The sequence below is a fragment of the Canis lupus genome, chromosome 30 (assembly GCF_003254725.2).
Source record: "Canis lupus dingo isolate Sandy chromosome 30, ASM325472v2, whole genome shotgun sequence".
Classification (NCBI taxonomy): Eukaryota; Metazoa; Chordata; class Mammalia; order Carnivora; family Canidae; genus Canis; species Canis lupus.
In genome coordinates, this window is record NC_064272.1 from 8599153 (window position 1) to 8616158 (window position 17006).

The following is a 17006-nucleotide window of genomic DNA, read 5'->3' on the forward strand; positions in this document are numbered from 1 at the left end:
AAAATCACTGAATTGTATAGCAACCTTTAGCAATCTCCTTTCCTCAAATGGTGGATTAGAAAACACAAACCTACAAGGAATAGAGTAGGGAAAATGGTATCAATAGTCCTCTTCATGACTACCTGCTGTGGCAACATCTGTGTGTGTAGGAAGTGTTGCTAACAGGAATAATTTTAACCCAAAAACAGTTCTTTACATTATACCTTCACATCAGGGCTTGGATTAAGTTACAGTTTAGAACCTAGTTTCATGCTGTGTCTTCTTCCATGTGGCCCTTTGGCAATAGCATTTAGCTTTGTCTCAAGGAATACATACCAGCCGTTGGTTGGAAGATACTTTATTTTGTCCATATCATCATAGATAATACTACTTAATTTGATAGTATAAAATTACCATCTTTATTTAAAAAGTCTTGGATTAAGCTCTGGAGAATTTTCATAGGCGAATTCTTCTGTGTGGGCTGGATCAGTAAACACTCCAATAAAATCTATTTCCAGGAAGAATGGACCATCTACTTTATCAGCCAGGGTGAATCCAATAGAAGAGATCTATATTTAAAACAAACTAATTAAACTCTCATACACTGATACTGTTCTAAGTTTTCAAGTTCTATGAGGTGATTAATATAGTTGGGTCTTTACACTATCAGCCCTTAGCATATATACCCTGTTGTCATATGCTGTAGCAAGTCATAAGAGGAAGTGCAGGGCTGATTTTCTACTTCCTCTTCCCTTTCTTTAAAGTAGTGCCACTTAAGACTGGTGAGGACAGCATGGATGCCTAATGGAGGTTCCTTGAAGCCCTCCTGAACTGGAATACTGTTCTGATTTTGAAGCTAAAATAAAATGTAGGCAGCCTGAAAGGATGACCATACTGCAAGTCCTCCAAGATGGGGGTTTGGCTCACAGAATAGGTCTGAGTCAACCTCTGTGTGGGAATAACAGGTGTGGCCTTGATAAGCATTTTCATCTTTCATTTGCCAGCCCTCAAAAATGGACTGAAATCATCCTCAAAGGAGTTCTAGTTCACTAACGATAACAGTTCTGAGTGAAAGTACAGGAAAATGTTACCTTGTCAAGCAAAAGCTGGTATTGGGCATCCCGAATTCTTCCTTGATTAGAGTAGAAAAATTTGGAGAAAGGAATCTGAAAAAAGAAACCATTTACTTCAGAGCTAAAATGTAAGCAAATGAGGCATTTATATGGAATTGCAATGATAAGTTTAACATTTTAATTCTAACAATTCTAATACATGGCATTATGACAAGTAGCTAGTCATTTGGGTCATAGATACAATTTTTTTTTACAATTTTTTTAATGAAATAATAGAAGAAAAAAGATGAAAGCCTTTCTAAGCCAGAAGTCCCAAAGGAAAATACAGTACAATTCAACCTTCCAACAGCAAAAACAAAGGATAAATTAGGGAAAAAATATTTGCAACATTTATGGATAAAAAACTAGTATCCTAAACACAACCTTTCATAGATAAGATTTAACAACCAATGGAGGGGAATCCCTGGGTGGTGCAGCAGTTTAGCGCCTGCCTTTGGCCCAGGGCGCGATCCTGGAGATCCGGGATTGAATCCCACGTCAGGCTCCCGGTGCATGGAACCTGCTTCTCCCTCTGCCTCTCCCTCTGCCTCTCCCTCTCTATCATAAATAAATAAAAATTAAAAGAAAAAAAAACCACCAATGGAAAACATGAGAAAAGGGAGAAACGGACACTTGTATACGACAGATAGGTGTGCAAATGGTACAACTCTTAAGAGAGTGGCCAGCAACTGGGAGACAAGTCTAAGATGGCCCTAAGATTTCTACCTTCTCTGTCCACACACCTTCCAGGTATTCACGCTAACCTCTTATGCTGAGAAGGGACTGTGTAAAGTCAAGTCCCAAAGCACCTGACCTTGATAGAGGGAAAATTATCCTCTGTAGGCCTGACTTAATCAGGTGAGCCCACAGAAGGACTGGCAAAAGATGATAAAAGTATCTCCCTGGGAGAGATTCTTTACTGTTGGCTCTGAAGACAGAGGAAGTGAAATGGCAAGGATTGCATGCAGTTTCTAGGAGCTAAGAGTGGCACTGACAACCAGTACAGAAACCAAGATGTTAGTCCTACAATCATAGGAACTGAATTGGGCCAATAACCAGAATGAACTTGTAAGTGGATTCTTCCCTAGAGCCTCCAGAAAGGAATACAGCCCAGGCAACACCCTGATTTCAGCCTTCTAAGGACCTGAGCATTGGATGCAGCCATACTAAGTCGCAAATCATGACCTATTGAACTGTGAGCTATGGGGCAGCCCTGGTGGCTCAGCTCTTTAGTGCCGCCCTCAGCCCAGGGCCTGATCTTGGATACCCAAGTCCCACGTCAGGCTCCCTGCAAGGAGCCTGCTTCTCCCTCCGCCTGTGTCTCTGCCTGACTCTGTTTCTCTGATGAATAAGTGAATAAAATCTTTAAAAAAAACAAAACAAAACAAAACTGTGAGGTATTAAACGTGGGCCATGGGCAGTCCTGGTGGTGCAGCGGTTTAGTGCCGCCTGCAGCCCAGGGTGTGATCCTGGAGACCCTGGATCGAGTCCCGCATCGGGCTCTCTGCATGGAGCCTGCTTCTCCCTCTGCCTGTGTCTCTGCCTCTCTCTCTGTGTCTCTATGAATAAAAATCTTTAAAAAAAAAAAAAAAAAAAGGTGGGCCATGTGAAGCTTGCTAAGTTTATGTTAATGTTTTACATGGAAAACTAATGGCAATATTAAGCAAATCTTGAAATGCTGTAACTTTGACCTACCAATTTCACTTTTTTTTTTTTTTAGGAATTTATGTTACAGATAAACTCTCCCAAATACATAAAGATGTAGCTTTCTCTAATTAAAAAAAAAAAAAAAAAAGGAAAAATTAGGGGAACGATTAAGTTGTGGTGCATCCATACAACTGACACTATGCAGCTATTTTCTTAATGCAGATCTACACAGGATACAGTGGGAAGACCTCTCTACAATGTATTAATAAAGATCTAGACAGAATCCACAGTATAAACACAAGTTTTAAAAACACCAAAAAAAAGAAAAAAGAAAAAAACCTAATAAACTTCTAGCAATCTGTAACAACTCAGTGTCTGTTAAAAGAGAAATCAACTACAGGATTTCCATATAATAAAAAATACCAAACAAAACAATAAAAAATGGAGAATTCCACAGTGATACGGAAGCTCTCTAGGATTTAAATTTTATTTTACTTATTTTTTAGAGGGGTGGAGGGCAAAGGGAGAGAGGGAATTCTATGAAGGCTCCTTACCCAGCTAGACTCAATCTCATGACCCTGAGATCATGACCTGAGCCAGAATGAAGAGTAAGGCACTTAACTGAGCCACATAGGCACCCCTAGGATTTAAACTTTAAAAATAATAAGCACAGGGCAGCCCCGGTGGCACAGCGGTTTAGCGCCGCCTGCAGCCCAGGGCGTGATCCTGGGGACCCAGGATCGAGTCCCACATCAGGCTCTGCATGGTGCCTGCTTCTCCCTCTGCCTGTGTCTCTGCCTTTCTCTCTCTGTGTCTCTATGAGTAAATAAATAAAATCTTTAAAAATAATAAGCACAGAAGATGCACACAGCATGCTATTTTTATTTTTGAGTGAAACAAAAATTAAAATAAGATTATGTACTCACATTTGCTTTATGTGCATAACGAAACTGCCAAGTTACACAAGAAACTACTCAAAGTGGCTACCAATAGAGCGTGGGCAGAAAAAGGGTAGACAGGGACATGAGTGGGAGTGAGACTTCTCACTATACATCACTTTAAATTTTGATTTTTGAACCAAAAAGAATGAATTTTAAGATTTTATTTATTTATTTATGAGAGACACACACACACACAGAGAGGCAGAGATACAGGCAGAGGGAGAAGCAGGCTCCATGCAGGAAGCCTGACACGGGACTCGATCCCAGGTCTCCAGGATCAGGTCCTGGGCTGAAGGTGGCGCTAAACCTCTGAGCCACCCGGGCTGCCCAAAAATGAATTTTTAAAAAAATGTGTTCAGGTTATCACCAAAAGCACCTGTTGACATAAAAACTCAATTCAAAACTGATTCCAGGGGATCCCTGGGTGGCTCAGCGGTTTGGCGCCTGCCTTTGGCCCAGGGCGCGATCCTGGAGACCCGGGATCGAATCCCACGTCGGGCTCCCGGTGCATGGAGCCTGCTTCTCCCTCTGCCTATGTCTCTGCCTCTCTCTCTCTCTCTCTCTCTCTCTCTCTCTGTGTGACTATCATAAATAAATAAAAATTAAAAAAAAAATAAAAGATTCCAACCCACCACTATGCAAAGATCACACTGTTCACACAACAGCTTTATTTTATTTTTAAGATTTTATTTATCTATTCATGAGAGACCCAGAGAGAGGAGAGAGAGGCAGAGACACAGGCAGAGGGAGAAGCAGGCTCCATATGGAGAGCCTGACGCGGCACTCGATCCCGGGTCTCCAGAATCACACCCTGGGCCAAAGGCAGGCGCTAAACTGCTGAGCCACCCAGGGATCCCCTCAATACACAACAGCTTTAGATGCAGTCATATCCAGGGGCGCCTGGGTGGCTCAGTTAAGCACTGGACTCTTGGTTTCCACTCAGGTCACAATCTCAGGGTGGTGAGAGTGAGTGCTGTGCTGAGCCCCGAGTCGGAGTTGGACACGGACACCGTGTCAGGCTACCTGCTCAACATCAAATTTACTTGAGATTCTCGCTTCCTCTACCCCTACCCCTCATGCTCACTTGCTCTGAATAAATCTAAATAAGTTGATAAATCAATAATAAATAAATATGGTCACATCCTATCTCACCTGCTCCCTTGATTCCTGTCAAACAAACCTGGAGGAGATTCCTCCCCCCATCAACTTCTCATTTTGCATCCTATGTTGGCATTTCATCTACCTCATTATTCAAAACATTTTGGAAATAGAATCAAGGCTACCAGCTTGCCATTCAAGGAGCATGTGTCACATCCCGCACTATCCCCTCAAACTAATCCCTTCTTGTCTTTGACGTGTAATTCTATAAGACCACTGTCTACACCAAGGGAAATGGATTTTTTTTTAGCTGGAGAATAAAGCTAAGAAAGAACATTAAATCTTACATTAAAAGAAAAGGATGAGGGCAGCCCCGGTGGCTCAGCAGATTAGCGCCACCTTCAGTCCAGGGCGTGATCCTGGAGACCCGAGATGGAGTCCCACATCGGGCTTCCTGCATGGAGCCTGCTTCTCCCTCTGCCTGTGTCTCTGCCCCTCTCTGTGTGTGTCTCTCATGAATAAATAAAATCTTTTTTTTTTTTATTTTTTTTTAATTTTTTTTATTTATTTATGATAGTCACAGAGAGAGAGAGAGGCAGAGACACAGGCAGAGGGAGAAGCAGGCTCCATGCACCGGGAGCCCGACGTGGGATTCGATCCCGGGTCTCCAGGATCGCGCCCTGGGCCAAAGGCAGGCGCCAAACCACTGCGCCACCCAGGGATCCCGAATAAATAAAATCTTTAAAAAAAAAAAAAAAGGATGACCAGTTGCTCTCTACAAGTGACAGTAAACTATATAATTTTCCCATAATTTTCCTATTTTCTATAATTAAATAGTTGAGCATCTTGCTCCTACAGGAGAATTATTACTACACAATTATTCAGGGAGAAGTGAAAAGCAGTTAGTAACATTTAATTAAAAACTTCTTGGGGTACACCTGGGTGGCTCAGTCAGTTAAATGTCTGCCTTTGACTTAGGTCATGATCTCAGGGTCCTGGGATCAAGCCCCACTTTGGACTCCCTGCTGAGCAGGGAGTCTGCTTCTCCATCTCCTTTTGCCCCTTCCCACTACTCATGCATACTCTCTCAAATAAATAAAATCCTTTAAAAAAATAAAAATCTCATGACTACACTGTGGTGTTGACCACTGAGTAATGTATATAAATGCTGAATCACTATTCTGTATATCTGACACTAATGTAACATTGAACCTCAATAATACTTCAATTAGAGAAAAATCTCTTCCCCAACACTTTCCCTCAATAATTTAAAGAGCTGTTCCAAACAGCTATTCTTTCCAAAGATTAAGATTATATGTATTTTCAGGGAAGAAATTGTTAACTATTAAATGGTAATAATACTACAGAATAATTTGACTCTGTGCAAAGGCCTTAAAAATGTACATATAATTTATTTTAGGAATGTTATTTGTAAGAATATCTCCTAAGAAAATAGGGATATTTACTTCAGAATTTGGTACAACACGGATGCCTGGGTGGCTCGGTGGTTGAGCGCCTCCCTTCTGCCCAGGGCATGATCCTGGAGTCCCACATCAGACTTCCTGCATGGAGCCTGCTTCTCTCTCTGCCTGTGTCTCTGCTTCTCTCTGTCTCTCTCTCATGAATAAATACATCTTTAAAAAAAAAAAAAAATTGGTACAACAGTGAAAAACTCTGAAAATAATTTAAATGTACAATAATAGAGGATGAACTAAGTAAATTCTGGTCTACTTATATAGTAAAATAAAGTGATGTAAAAATAGGGTCGCCTGAGTGGCTCTGTTGGTTAAGCATCTGCCTTCAGCTCACGTCACCATCCCAGGGTCCTGGGATCGAGTCCTGCACCGGGCTTCTTCCAGGGAGCCTGCTTCTGCCTCTGCCTAGGTCTCTGCCCTTCTCTGTGTCTTGATGAATAATAAATAAAATCTTAGTAAAAAAAAAAAAAAGTATAAACAAAAATATTAAGGTACACACCAGAAGTATTTTGCCTCTGAGTGGTGGTATTACATTTGTTTCCTTTTTGCTGTTTTTCAAATTTTCTATATGAAATCCCTGTTTTCGTAATTTAGTATATATATTATTTATATACAAGTGTTACATAATAATTTTTTATGTATCGTTATTACTGCAGAAATCTGTATCCAGTACTTATTGCCTATTATATGCTAGGCACTGTTGCAGGTGCAGGGCAAATAGCCACAAACAATACAGACAAGATCCTTGCTCTCAGAATTTACAGAATCTATGCTCCAGTGACAATAAACAAAGGGAAAAGTTAAGGAACAAAATAATTTTACCTAGTAAGTCGTTTCATGAAAAAAATTAAAAAGAGGGGCGCCTGGGTGGTTTAGTCGGTTTAGGTGTCCAGTTCTTGATTTCAGCTCAGGTCATGATCTCAGAGTCATAAATCAAGCCCCCGTCAGGCTCCCCGCTCAGTGAGGAGGCTGCTAGAAATATATTCTCTCTCTTCCCCCTGCCCTCCCCCTCCTCTCTTAAATAAATAAGTCTTAAAAAAAAGAAACAGGGTAATGTTACTCAAAGTGACTGGGTTAGAGGGTGTAACTCTAGCTACAGGGGTCAGGCCTCTCTGAGGTAAATTTTGAGCTGAGGGGTGAGTGACAGGAAAGAGGAGAGGAAGCAGGTGAAGATACGAGCACACAACACCAGCAGATACAACACGAAGCACAAAGGCTCTGAGATGGAGGTGAGCTTGTTAGGTATGATACACAGAAAAGGGGCCAGTATGGAGGAGGGAGAGAGGCGGGGAGACGGAGGATAAAGACAGAGGTCGGATACTGTAGTCCCAGCAGGCTGTGTTGAGGAGTTTGGGCTTTATTCTACTTGTAAGGGGAAGCCACTGGAGGGTTTTAAGCATGTGAGTGCTGTAATCTGCACTATGCATTAGATCATCTCTGACTGCTGTATAGAGAGTGGATTTTAGGAGGCAAGAGAACAAAGGAAGTCAATAAAGGAGCCGCTGTAGTAATCCAAAGGCCTGGACTAGGGTGACAGTGGGAGAGACAGTCAGAAATGGTCAGACTCTGGGTGTATTTCAGAAGTATAGGTGACAGGATTTGTTAACAGGCTATTTGTGGGATGAGGGAGAAGGGATCCAGAATGACCCACAGGTTTAACTATAAGCAAAATGGGGACTTTCCTTTGATCTTCTGGATTAAAAACCTTCATTAGGCAGAAAAAAAGAATGGGCAGTTGAAATTCATTTCCTGAATTTCTACTTATTTTCCTCCAGGTTTTTATATATATATATAAAATATATATATATTTTAACTTCTCAAAGCTTCTTCTCACAAAGTATTATATTACCAAGAAGTAAATTAAAATTTCATGATTGTAAAATATCAAGTATTTATTGCTCTTAAGGGAGCTTTTCTACTAGGCTAGGAGTACTAGCTTAGTAGAGTTGCCTGGAAGAGGGGATACGGCAGAAACTTAAACATCTATTTCGCCCAGAGCAGAGATGTACCCGTGACTTAGCATGGACCAGGCCACAGCCTTATCAAAAGTATTTACTGGTTAGGAAACTAACATTTATATTAAGGAAAGAAAAACTCAATTATATAAATCTCACCCCTAAGTCATCTTCCTTCTTTCCCTTTCCACACCTTCCAAGAGGGATTAATAAGGAAAACAAAGGAACCAAACTACAGAATAACCATGATCTCAAAAGACTTCATTTTCATTCACAGTAAAGACTTGTGCTGTTACCTTGACCTCCTGCCAGTAGGGACCCCCACGGGTGAACATGAAGTAACTGTACATCTGATTCTTCCTTTGCACTATATCCGTGTCCTCTCGGATATTCACCATCCAAGGCCGACCATCTCCACGTACACGGAGATACAGAGTGTTGAACTGGGACCAATCATAAGCCCTCTTTCTCTCAAAAGGGCCCTAAGGTACAGAAAGGAAAATTAATTTCATCTCATTTTCCACTATTAGCAAAATGTGAGTCAACATCTTTTTGCAGCATCAAAAGGATCCACTACGCATTTTTCTGTCTTTTTGGCTTTCTACCACCATAAGAAGGCAGATATATCTGGTGACTCTTATTTTAATACAAAATACTGACACAGGGATCCCTGGGTGGCGCAGCGGTTTGGCGCCTGCCTTTGGCCCAGGGCGCGATCCTGGAGACCCGGGATCGAATCCCACGTTGGGCTCCCGGTGCATGGAACCTGCTTCTCCCTCTGCCTGTGTCTCTGCCTCTCTCTCTCTCTGTGAGACTATCATAAATAAATAAAAATTAAAAAAAAAAAATACTGACACAGTTTTATGTTTCTAAGGTAATGTTCAAGACAGGATTGGCCCAGGACAGTATTGATGTGTGGCAGGCACTCACTTGTATCAATGAATGAAAATGAATTACTATATATACCTTTTTTCCCCCCATCCTATGAAACATGAGTGCGCATGACAGCTGCCTTCCCAGAAATCAGAAAACTATGAAAGAGCTCAAGTTTTAAAACTGCTATTTTAGGGGCACCTGGGTGGCTCAACCAGTTAAGTGTCTGCCTTCAGCTCAGGTCATGATCCCAGGGTCCTAGGATCGAGCCCCAAGTTGGGCTCCCTACTCAGCAGGAGCGTCCCCTTCTCTCCCTCCTTCTGCCCCTCCCCCTGTGCACTCTCTCACTCTCTCTCACAAATAAAATCTTAAAAAAAAAAAAAAAAAAAAAAAACTAGGGGATCCCTGGGTGGCTCAGCAGTTTGGCGCGTGCCTTTGGCCCAGGGCGCGATCCTGGAGTCCCGGGATTGAGTCCCGGGATTGAGTCCCGCGTAGGGCTCCTTCTGCCCCCGCCCCCCTCTAGGTCTATCATGAATGAATGAATGAATAAATAAATAAATAAATAAATCTTTAAAAAAAAAAACCCTGCTATTTTATAATACCCACTGAAAACTTACCTTAAGCACTGTACAGGCGTAATTTCATCTTCACAGCCCTATGAGATACATACTTTCATTGTGCTCCATCTTACAGATGAAGAAACTGAGCACTCAACTAGGCAGTGGTAGATCCAGTGCCATTTAACTCCAAAATCTGTATTTTTTTTTTCCAGAGACACATACACACATACACATACACAAACACACACACACACACACACACACACACACACACACACACACACACACAAAGGGAGACAGAGGCAGAGGAGACACAGGCAGAGGGAGAAGCGGGCCCCATGCAGAGAGCCTGATGTGGGACTCGATCCCGGGTCTCCAGGATCACGCCCTGGGCTGCAGGCGGCGCTAAGCCACTGTGCCACTGGGGCTGCCCCAAAATTTGTATTCTTAACAACTACCTATACTGTCTCAGGAGAAGTGAATTGTAGTATTAATTAACAAAGGTGTTTGTTTATACCAATCGCAAAAATAATCTGATTTCAAGAATACTCACATATGAACTATTATTTACTAGCTGTCTTTTTAAATTTTTTTTTTTAAAGAGAGAAAGTCTGCACACACCGTACATGTGAGTGGGAGGGGAGGGAAGAAGAGGAAAGGGGGACGGAGGAAGACAGGCCAACTTCACCCTTATAATCTGAGACGAAACCAAGAGTCCACTGCTCTACCAACTGAGCCACCTAGGTGCCTCAACTAGCTGTATAACCTTAGTCAAGTTACTAAATCTCCCAAAGCCTCAGTTTCCTCATCTGTAAAATAAGGATGACCATACCTTAGAGGATAGTTGTGAGGAATTAAAGGGATGTATATACGTAAATGTATATGAAGTAGCACAAGGACTGGCAGGGCACACTTAATAAATTTTATCACCTATTTGCAATACCCCCCAGGTGTATCTAGCTATAGAAGTATTTTCTACTGTGGAATGACCAATCCATTCTGTGGATTTCAGGCACTGAAACACACACACACACACACCCTTTGTACGCATAGGTCTCTGAAAGAACACATACCTTTCTTTCTCATCTGGAAGGAGGGAGCCTAAGACCATCCCTATCATTTGCCTTTCTCTGTAAAGCACAATGCCCAAGCAAATACCCCAGGGCTGTGGCCGAGGCCAGGCATGGAAGCTTGTCCAGGCAGCCCTGGAACAACACCTCAACAGCAAATTTGCAAAAAGCCGTAAGTTGATGATGAGACAAAGAAGCCAATCTAAGTAACTGTGGAAAACTGCTCTGATTAGAAACTATAAGGCTAAAGACAAAGAAACTATATATAAACACTATATTCTGGTTGGTAAAATGGTTTCTCACAGAGTTATGGGCTAAAAGTTCTGAAACTGCTTCCTACATACACTGGGGATGAATCAATAGGTAAAATGATGGCAAGTGATGGGAGACAGATTTCTCACTATCAGAGAAGAAAATTATAGATAAGAGGGAGAAGCCCAGAATGAACCACATGGTACTACTGGATTAGAGTTCGAGCACAGTATAAACTCATATTTAGTTTACTACAGATATAGAAATAATTACAGACATGTTTCCAAAGGGTTGGTACACATCCCTGTATTTCCTGCTGAGGCCACTGAGAGGTCCTGGAAGTAATGTCAACCCAGTAGCAACAAACAAACCAGTGCCTAGATCTCCAAAAAGAAGAATCAGGGCTTTTTCAAGAAATGGCTAATTCTATGGAATTTTCTACAGAAAATACAAGATGTGCTTAGAGCATATCTTGTAGTGCAAGAAAGTACTAAAAAACAAACAAACAAACAAAAAAATGGAGGCATGTCAAAGGGACAAAAGCCAACCTGAAAGAGCTGCCAATTGCCAAAGCTGGAAGAATCTGAGCAACAAAATAAAAAACATAGTATTGGATTATAACCAGACTTTTGAGTCCATACAAAATGACTGCCTAACTAAATAAAAAATGTGGGAGAAAAAAATTTTCCTCTTTGAAGAATCCCAAATAATTTATGTAAATTCCACCCTTTCACAAGATACAACTTAAACCCATGCCCTACCCCATGCCTTGAATGTAGGATGCACTTACTGACTTGCTTCTACAGAACAAAGTATGAAAAGAAGGGGAAATAGTAACTTAACAATGGAGTACCCTGGCAAACACTATCTTGGCCAGGTGATCATGGCGAACACATTCGTGTTAAGTCATGTTGGTAGCATGTACCCAATAGGAGTGATGAGAAGGGTATTTCAACTCTGTGGTATTCTATCTAAAAGCCCAGAAACCCAGTCTTACAGGGAGAAAAACATCAGAAAATCCCAAATTGAGGGTCAGTCCACAAAATACCAGACTAGAATTTCTCAATCCTCATGAAAAATAAGGAAAGACTAAAAAGCTATCACAGACCAGGAGACTAAGGAGCCTAAGGAAACATGACAACTGGATGTAATGTGGTGTCCCAGATGGGCTTAAGCAGAAAAACTAGTGAAATCCAAATAGTGTCTGGAATTAAGAGGAATCCGCCAATGTTGGTTTCTCAGTTGTGACAAATGTATTACATCAATGTAAGGTGGCAAGAGTTGGAGAAGATGAATGAGGGGCATATGGAACTTTCTGTACTATCTGTACAATTCTTCTGTAAAACTAAAACTATCCTAAAATAAAAAGTTTACTTAAAAAAAAAAAAAAGCAACAGGCTGAACCTACATCTGCTCTAAGGAACCTCTGGCCATCACAGGGTGTGTGGCCTACTAGGGAAATCTCCCCAAATCAACTGTTTAAATGTCTGACTTCTCAGGGCTCCTCAAACATAAGAACGGCCCCATTCTGGTTCTCAGGAACCACTTCCCCCTTATGCTTCTGCTTTACACATGTGCCCAGTAGTTACTTAACCCCATTCACAAATGACCTGCCAGGTGTGTTGATTTACAGAAACAAAACCCATATGCTACGGTTCATGCTACAATGAAATTCACCCCAGTTCACTAGAAAACAGGCTCTGGGGCTTCACTTACCCTTGGAATCCTGGATATCATTGCACAGTACCCACTGCGGCCACTTTCCCCGTCCTTAGGTGCCTCAGAGCTCAGAGTCCCATAGAGCAATGCACTCTGATTATTCCTGCCCATTTTCAGGAACACTTCACTTCTGCCTCCAATAGTCTTATCAGAAGTCACCATCCACTTATCTAAATCTTCTTTTCCTCGGAACTGCCAGACAACCTTGGCTTGTTCCAACAAGACCTCATGCAGAGGGCGGCCTTCGGGGCCTATCCAATGATTCACAATATCATCCTTCAAACGCCTAAACTGGTCCTTTATTTCATCTTTAATTGCTTTATCAAAACTAACTAAAGGCTTCTCCTCAGGAGAGGTTATATCCAAAGCAGCTTCTCTCTGGTGATGTCCCTGCAAATCTCCTTCAGAATTCCTCTGAGAGGAGGTTTTGCCAGGAGCAGCTACAGGCTTCTGAAGACTACTAGAACAATAGTCTACAAAATGAGTACCCAAAAATGGACATGAGGCAACATTTGGCTTTGGGCATTTTCTGAAAATATAAGTACCATTCAGAAATTTGAGAACCAAAGCCATGGTACGATAAAGTCCAAATGTAAATTTCTCCCTGGGCTATAATGGAAAGAAGCTTCTAACACCACAATTGCACCTAGAACAGAAAAGACATTGAACAGTTACCAGGGTAGCAATGAATGCATCACAATTTCAAATGCAACACAGATTGCGTTGTGAAATTCAGCAACTTATTTTCTAATTCTGTAAACATTTACCCAGAGCCTATTATGAGCAGAATATTGTTTGTGCTGTACGTGAAGCATCCCACTGCCTTGTGAAAAAACACCAACAGGCAAAAAAACAAAGACCCCCTTCACAGAGTTAATTATTGACCCCAAAATAATTCAGTTATGCACTTCATAAGGTTGTGTCAATCTTAAAGCAAATTTTTACGCTGGATTTTTTTTTTAAGATTTTCTTTGAGAGACAGACAGACAGACAGCATGAACAGAGGGGAGAGGGAGAAGCAGGCTTGGCAGGGAGCCTGATGCAGGACTTGACTCCAGGACCCAGGGATCATGACCTTAGCTGAAGGCAGATGCTTAACCAAGTGAGCCACGCAGGCACCCCTGATGCTGGATTTTTAAAGAAATCAGTGATTCCTAAAATAGAATATTCAACTAATTCGCTCCAGATCTAAGCTGACAACACTTTAGGACTTCATCTATAAAAAGAGGGACTAGAAAAAAAAAAAAAAAAAAGGGACTAGACTGTGTATTGTATGTGGAGTCAGAAAACGTGCCCACTTATTAGGTTATAAGTATATTGAATACTGGCAATTTCAGACTGCTAAACCTAGTCAAGCTCTTTATCCTCAGGTAAAGCTACTGATCTTCTGAAGTCTCCATTTCCTTGGGGGTAAGGCTCTGTTAACAACTCCTCTACCTACCTTAAAGGATTCTTCTGAAGATCAGATGGAATGACAGCTCTAAGAGCATTCTCTGATCAAGTCTGATAAAATCCCCATGATTCTTCATGTTTAACAAGCTGCTAGTCCAAGATCCACAAAGATAGAACCTAAACAACATTAACACTAATACCACATTTAAATACTATTTTGATTATCTTCAAACCACCTGACATGTATTATCTCATAAGACAAGACAACAGGTGAAGTGACTTGCCTAAGCTCACAATACTAATCACTATGGAGGCTAGAACTAGAACCCTAGCCTGAAGTCCTTCTACTACATGCTCCTGCTTCTACACGTAAAATATCAGAAATATAAATTCTATAGCTCTAATAAAATAACAACTTTGGCTAAATAGTCATCTTTCCTACTTACTCCATCTACCCCTAAAAGGAATAAAATATGCAATGTCAAGTTCTCTGTCTTCCTCCTGTCTTGGCCCAAAGACCAGGAGAGAAGAAATACAAAAATTCACCCACTAGTCAGAACATGGCACTAAATGACTAACTAAAGAGGACACTGAAAACAAAAACAGAAAGCCTTGGGATCCCTGGGTGGCGCAGCGGTTTGGCGCCTGCCTTTGGCCCAGGGCGCAATCCTGGAGACCCGGGATCGAATCCCACATCGGGCTCCCAGTGCATGGAGCCTGCTTCTCCCTCTGCCTATGTCTCTGCCTCTCTCTCTCTCTCTGTGACTATCATAAATAAATAAAAATTTAAAAAAAAAATGGCACCCAGACCACTAAACTACAACACAAAGGTGGTCAACCTTCTAGAATGCCTCTGCTCCCTCACTCCCCACATTAGATCACCACTCTCTTTTCTCAACTACTGTACTCCGGGCTTGCAGCCACCACCCCTACAACAGGTTTCTTGCTCAGCCAGAGTCTCCTCCTCCTCTCTCCTCCCCCATCCCTGATTCCATGCTCATTTTAATAAAATCTTAAAAAAAAAAAAAATATGGGTGCCTGGGTGGCTCAGTTGGTTAAGCATCTGTCTTGGGCTCAAATCATGATCTCGAGGTCCTGGGATCAAGCACCATATCAAGCACCCTGCTCAGCAGGGTGTCTGTTTCTCCCTCTCCTCTGCTTCTCCCCCCTTGTATTTTCTGCTCTCTCAAATAAAACATCTAAAAAAAAACAAAGAAGAAGAAGCAGGGAGAGGATCCCTGGGTGGCTCAGCGGTTTAGTGCTTGCCTTCAGCCCAGGGCGTGTTCCTGGAGTCCCGGGATGGAGTTCCACATCCGGCTCCCTGCACGGAGCCTGCTTCTCCCTCTGTCTCTCATGAATAAAATCTTTTAAAAAAATAAAGGAATTTGGTAAACAATAATCCCATAAAACGGAATTTGTACAATCATAAAAAAAGATTCTCATGAGGGCAGCCTGGGTGGCTCGGCGGTTTGGCGCTGCCTTCGGCCCAGGGTGTGATCTTGGAGTCGCAGAATCGAGTCCCACGTCGGGCTCCCTGCATGGAGCCTGCTTCTCCCTCTGCCTGTCTCTCTCCCTCTCTGTGTGTCTCTCATGAATAAATAAAATCTTGTAAAAAAAAAAAAAAAAATCTTAAAAAAAAAGGATTCTCGTGAGCCCCATTTGTAGGCTACACTACTACGTGGCAAATAAGGAATCAAAATTGCATATATACTAATATTACAAGCATCAAAGTGTACCAAAAAAAGATGTAAGGGAGAAAAAAGCTTAAAGTCGTGTATATAGAATGATGGGATTATGAGTAATATATTCAGAATATTTTCCAAGCCCTCGGTAGAGCTGTTACTTCTCTAATACTCAACAAATATAATAGGTTTCGTAGTTTTACCAATAACCATAAAGTAAAACGCGGGGCCGAGGTTGGCCAAGTCTGACCGCAACGTAACCCGGAGCGAAGAGCGCAGCCTCCGTCGAGGTTGCACGAGCAGGGCCTACGAGGCGCCCACAAGGCTCGAAGTACAGCTCGCCGGCGCCTCACAGCAGCCGTGGGAGAGGCGATCAGGGGCAAGGAACAGGGGTCCAAGGATACATCACCGGAGGTCACACAGCTCTAAGAGGCAAAACCGGCTCCCGGCCCCGGTGTTTGACTCCCGGCTCGACTCGGGGGAGCGGCCCGGGCGGTCTGCCGCGGCGAGGCGACCCCCTTGGCCCTCACCTGCTGGGGCTGCGCTGCCCCCGAGACCCCGCGCGCCCACAGCCGGTCTCCGCCGCCGGCGCCCCCCACTGGCTTCCTCCCGGTCCTCCACTTTCCCCGGCCGGGTGCGCCACGTTCCTCGTGCAGGTCCATCTGCTTTTCCAGTCCGGCCGAACCAGGCCTTACGGCTCTAGCGTTCCGCCGACATACAGGCGGGAGAAGCGTAACAAGGTTCCCAGAGTCCGGCGAATTGAGGCTTTTGCGACGCCGGTGGCAAAAGCCTCGGCTACGACCCCTTCCAGATGGTTTCTGCTCTGAGCAAGCGGGAGGGAGAATTTAGATGAAGCTTTTCTCCTCTTTCTGCATCCCTCCCTCAGGCTGCAAACTCCACCTCGCGTGTTTCAAATAGGACCTCGATGCTGCTAACGTCCTTGGGACCTCGGGCTCCAGGGTCCCCGCGGGCCGCCGCTCCCCGCAACCGCCTCAGAGGACCCGACCCCCTGGAGCGGCCCCCCGCAACCCCGCCCAGCGGGGCCGCCCACCGGCAGGCCCTCTGCGGCATCTTACGCACACCTCTGTTTAAGCACTTTCAACACCGGATCTGAAGTGTTCATTCGCTTCTCACTCCCTCTGCCACGCGGTGAGCTTCTCGCGTCCAGAACCGCGCTGTTCCCTCGTAAGAGTAGGAATTAAGCTCTCAGCTACCATGTGAATGAATTGCAGCCCCTGGCAGCTAACTCCC

At 43.1% G+C, this 17006-nt stretch overlaps 1 protein-coding gene across 6 annotated transcripts; it reads right to left on the bottom strand.

Annotated features, from left to right (window-relative positions):
- Positions 1–321: 321 nt before the first annotated feature.
- On the bottom strand, positions 322–16720 carry NDUFAF1 (NADH:ubiquinone oxidoreductase complex assembly factor 1). Of its 6 annotated transcripts, none has more exons than XM_049104401.1 (6): positions 16165–16720; positions 12679–13327; positions 8504–8689; positions 5125–5306; positions 1071–1145; positions 491–548 (listed from the first exon to the last, which is right to left on the bottom strand). In XM_049104401.1, exons 2-6 carry the CDS (start codon positions 13252–13254, stop codon positions 512–514), a joined length of 1056 nt encoding a protein of 351 aa, XP_048960358.1. In that variant the 5' UTR covers positions 13255–13327; positions 16165–16720; the 3' UTR covers positions 491–511. The 6 variants fall into 6 exon arrangements, 5 of the variants coding, with proteins under 5 accessions (XP_025328911.1, XP_025328910.1, XP_048960358.1 ...); XM_049104400.1 differs by having other exon boundaries at positions 16286–16716; XM_049104402.1 differs by lacking the exon at positions 16165–16720 and adding an exon at positions 15959–16129.
- Positions 16721–17006: the final 286 nt, after the last annotated feature.

Excerpts from the sequence above, each read along its gene's own strand:
- NDUFAF1 (XM_049104401.1), bottom strand. The coding sequence starts at position 13,254 with ATGGCTTTGGTTCTCAAATTTCTGAATGGTACTTATATTTTCAGAAAA. Across the intron at positions 5,307-8,503 it reads CCTACTGGCAGGAGGTCAAG|ATTTTATTTATTCATGAGAG; the intron begins GTAACAGCACAA and ends AAAAAAAAAAAG. Across the intron at positions 1,146-5,124 it reads CCTCATCCTTTTCTTTTAAT|ATTCCTTTCTCCAAATTTTT; the intron begins GTAAGATTTAAT and ends TTCTTTTTTCAG.